Source organism: Azolla caroliniana, unplaced genomic scaffold (genome assembly GCF_043228905.1).
Source record: "Azolla caroliniana isolate FFs.n. ecotype wild unplaced genomic scaffold, voAzoCaro1.0.p SCAF_2, whole genome shotgun sequence".
Classification (NCBI taxonomy): domain Eukaryota; kingdom Viridiplantae; phylum Streptophyta; class Polypodiopsida; order Salviniales; family Salviniaceae; genus Azolla; species Azolla caroliniana.
The window spans coordinates 17,929,344-17,933,633 of NW_028230437.1; the positions used below are offsets into that span (position 1 = coordinate 17,929,344).

At 35.8% G+C, this 4,290-nt stretch overlaps 1 protein-coding gene across 1 annotated transcript; it reads right to left on the reverse strand.

Moving 5' to 3' along the window:
* Window positions 1-219: 219 nt before the first annotated feature.
* Window positions 220-3,869, reverse strand: LOC147867459 (F-box protein SKIP24-like). Its single transcript, XM_087315245.1, has 4 exons — window positions 3,624-3,869; window positions 3,115-3,288; window positions 1,100-1,262; window positions 220-463 (listed from the first exon to the last, which is right to left on the reverse strand). The coding sequence occupies exons 1-4, from the start codon at window positions 3,842-3,844 to the stop codon at window positions 329-331; spliced, it is 693 nt and encodes a 230-aa protein (XP_087171371.1). The 5' UTR covers window positions 3,845-3,869; the 3' UTR covers window positions 220-328.
* Window positions 3,870-4,290: the final 421 nt, after the last annotated feature.

A 4,290-nucleotide genomic window follows, 5' to 3' on the forward strand; every position in this document is an offset into this window, starting at 1 on the left:
TTGCACATTTGTCTTTCACACTGTACTAATTAATTACCATTCCCCTAACTTAAATGTTGTTAGGGTTCTAGTTTTATCTACTCCATACGAAACATCCCTATCAAATTAGTGGAAAACATGGTATATACATGCTCATAGATTCTACTTTTAGCTGCTTGAGACGTAAACCAATTATCACATAATATATAGAGACTACAGGCAATGGAACTTGACATATAATACCAGTAGAAAATGCATTTTCATTAAGAGAAAAACAATATCTAGAGATACAATTATGTGAAACATTCGAATTAACAACTTTGTACAAAGTAAGAACATACTAACTGTTTTAACATTTAGTATTATGTGCCTTTGACCTCTTTAGCCTATTTCTTGGTAAGCTTTCATGAGAATCTTGTAGAGGATTATACATCAAGTACTCCAAATCTTTCTCTATCTTTTCAATGATTTGCTTCTTTCGGTCCTTCAATATAACAAACGTTATACAAACTTCATCAATACATGAAAATGCTATAAATGTTCATAAGACTAGAAGAAATGAAATCTAAATACTATTCAAAACAAAGCAAGATAGAGAATACATATTGCATCCTTGCCTCATATTTCATATAGCAATAACTACAACAATTATTAATGTATCCAAAAGAGTGTCAAGGATGATGCAGAAACACTAAGCACCACATCGCACTCAGAATCATTCAAGTAAATTATTAAATGTTGTAATTTTAGTCTCTCCTACCATAAATACAGGATATTGAAAAAAAAAATAGGTTAAAATAAGAGTTTCAACAGTTAACTAAGGCTTTTTAAATCTTTGACACTCCAATAAATCCAATGAGGTATATATTTTGGTTAACAGAATACTCAAAAGTTTTCAATATTTAACCTAATATCCCAGCTCCATACTTATCAGTATACGAAACATTATTCTTGTCTGTTTTTGAAACTAAAAAGGTATTCTTTGGTAAATATCCAACATGTTAAGAGCTGTTTTGGTGTTTTGACTCTCAAACAACATAATGTATTAATCTATGATTCTATATTTTATTTTTTTTAAAAACTAAAGGCAGAATTGAAACACAAGCATGAGAAAACTTACGATCTTTCTGCAACATCTTCGTATTTCTTCTTTGCAGATTTTGGCTTCCATTTCAAGAGAGTTTTTCCGGAACTGTGAATCTATTGGATGCTGCTCAACTAGTTGTTGCTGCATTGTGCACACCATTTGAGGTTGCCACATCCTTAAAGCTACAGAAGACATCCTGAATAAAAACACACCAAAAACTGCATTAATTGGAAAGAACTTATACCTTCATTCCATCTTATCATTTCCAATGAATTGTCAAAGGTTTGAACGAATACAAGTTATGGCACCTGCTACATTCTCTTTATCATTTTTAGCTAGAAACATTAACATAGCATAAAAGGAAGGGGGAATCACTTAACTACGCTTAACTTGATGGTTTTTTTTATCAAAATAACCCTGAATTTACAAAATCTACAGTACAGATTTCACTATTACAAAGGGGTTTATTGGAAAATATTTAAAATCTTGGGGTGTTTAAGGAGTTTTTCTTATTGTTTGAATGAGATGACAATCAGTATAGTGAGGCAGAGGTATGAATGCTTGGGGGAATATAAAACGAGTGGAAGACCAGTAAACATCAGTTATCCTGTACGTTCGGTGTCAATATTTTCCAGGAAAGTCAACCTTGGGATAAAAGCCCGAGTTGCCTCTTATTTTGTGCCACCTATTCTGTCATAAATGTGTCCCTTATTCTGTCCCACCTATTCTGTAATAATGGTGACAGCCTACTGCCAACCTATTGTCTAATAAGGGAGGGAGCCCACTCAGCTGTCAACTCATTTTTATAGAAAAAGGGTATCCTGCCTCTCCAAAAGACTTGCATTACACCAAGAGAGCCTCTTCCTCCAAAGATGGCCTACTACAAAAATCATTTCATAAATTTCTCAAAAGATGGATTCATAGACACCTTGGTGCTTGACCATCCACGTGGCCTATAATGCTCCCAAATCAACATGCCAACAAAGAGTTTCCTCCCATCGACTAGAGATCATAGTAAGATGAGCACTTCGCAAAACTAGAGCTGAAGCCCTTTGCAAATTACGTGAAGGAGAGATTGATTGCAAGGAGCATGTTGTGTACATGCCCAACGTACAAGCAGATCAGAAAGATGCATGCCATCCTCTACATGAATTCCACCACCACTTGACAAATTATGGAGAAGGCTGACATGACACATAGAGAAAATCTTGCTCAAGCTTTAAAACCATAGAGAATCAGCACTATACTAGCACACGGTATGCAACAGTAATCACCCATCACTAATTTCTTCCATAGCGCCAGACCTTCTTTGACAACATACAAAGGAGTCACTATAGAGCAAGCAGCGGATTGTTGACGACCCCAGAGACTGAGACTCCTAGGATATAAGGCGCATGGGGATCATTGCCTCCGTACATATTAGTTATGCACTTAATGCTTGTAAAAAATCTCCAAAATCATTCCACCAATGCATTAAAATCAAGATCGTGGAGCTTTAGGAAACCTAAATCTTTTATTTCTGTTTCAGTATGGATGACATGGATTCACCCATTTATAAAACCATGATTTGTGTCATAGTCCAGTTTTTTTCCATACTAGACATTAGTATATCTTTCTTTCTCTCTCTATTCCTTGTTAAACTTTGACATGGCCTTGTTCCACCACACCAACCAACCTCAAATATGTGCATTCTCAATTGTGACATTCATTAGTGAAATTCTTGAACATCAAGAATCACTACTCGTTTTCACACGAATTACATGAAAATGTTATCTTTTTGGTCTCATTGGCAATATTTGACCTCAGAAGACGATAATAAAATCTCTCTCTCACACACACACGCACATTGATGTTGCTTCTTTGGTTGCATTGGAATGGGTGCAAATTTTGTAAATGTATAACATTTTTATCCCTCTTGAGTCTCAACATTGTTTGAAGTAAGATATCCTTTCTTGAAGTTGTATTTTAGATGTGAATTTGAACTTTTGGTAGTGACGCATTTAGATCCCTCTCTTATTTCTTGTTTAAACAGTAGTAGAAGTACTTACCGAGCTTGCTCGATATTTTTCAGATCCTGCAAAATGTTTGAGAGCTTCAACTTCTCCCCTTGAATCTCTCTTTCGAGCTCCTTGCATTCATTCTCGTGAGCATCTCTTTCACTCTGAATCCTAAGAAGATGCCTTCTGTGTGCGGCAACTTTCGATGCCTTGATCTTCTCAAAGCTGGTTATGTACCATAACATCAGTTATAGTTATCAATATTTAATCTTAATGGACCAAAACGACATCCTTTTTATACAGTTATGCTTAGTGAATCACACATCATTCTGTTTGGAAGTATTTCGGTTAAGTAGGCCATAACATAACTCCTTGTAGTAAGGATTTAAGCTTCTTGAGAAATAAGTCCATTCTTTTCTGTAAGGATTTAGGCTTAATGAATCATGACACCATTTTTTGGGAACGATTAAAGCTTAAGCTATGCCCAAAAAGAATCAAAGTAATTTGAAAAGACAAAGAAAGACATTCAAAGAGGAAAATAAACGAAGAAGATACTTCACCTTGATCGATATCTGGATTTGAAATCTGATGAGGATGCGGAGTTATATTCTTGGGGGAAATCTCGTTGAAATAAAGGCTTCCAGAGAGAGGGGAGCACACAGAGTTTGTTCAAGGCATGGCTTGTAATGGAGAGGGAACAGAGATCTCTGTGATCTAAAACTCCTCTGTGTACCCCAGCACGAAGAGCTTCAATCCAGACTTCGTCGGGTAAACATGCCATGCTCGTTTCTTCCCATAATAACTAGACCAATATCATTCATTATCATCTCTTTCTTTTTACCCTACAAGTAGTACTACGCCCAATTTTCTCACCTCTCTATTACTTGATACATATCTTTTAATTCACTAGATGCCATTGTGCAATGTAACGCTTAAACCCATGACCTCCTTGTCTACATTGGGTAACCTTACCAATTAAGTTACATCCATCTAGGCTCTCTCTCTTTGCTTTTTTTTGTTGTTGGTAAAATCACACAATTATATTAATTGTATGTAAAATCCACTTAGTTACAACACTTCGTAGTCTCCTCTACCTATCATATGCCTATGTAGGGAGAGGGACGTCTCTCTCTCTCTCTCTCTCTCTCTCTCTCTCTCATAATTAGCCCTAGTAGTAAGTCGTTTACTAGGAAACTTTTTCTCACCTCTCTTACCATATATATCTCT

Excerpts from the sequence above, each read along its gene's own strand:
- LOC147867459 (XM_087315245.1), bottom strand. The coding sequence starts at position 3,844 with ATGGCATGTTTACCCGACGAAGTCTGGATTGAAGCTCTTCGTGCTGGG. Across the intron at positions 1,263-3,114 it reads AAAAATATCGAGCAAGCTCG|GATGTCTTCTGTAGCTTTAA; the intron begins GTAAGTACTTCT and ends GTTTTTATTCAG. Across the intron at positions 464-1,099 it reads GAAGATGTTGCAGAAAGATC|GACCGAAAGAAGCAAATCAT; the intron begins GTAAGTTTTCTC and ends GTTATATTGAAG.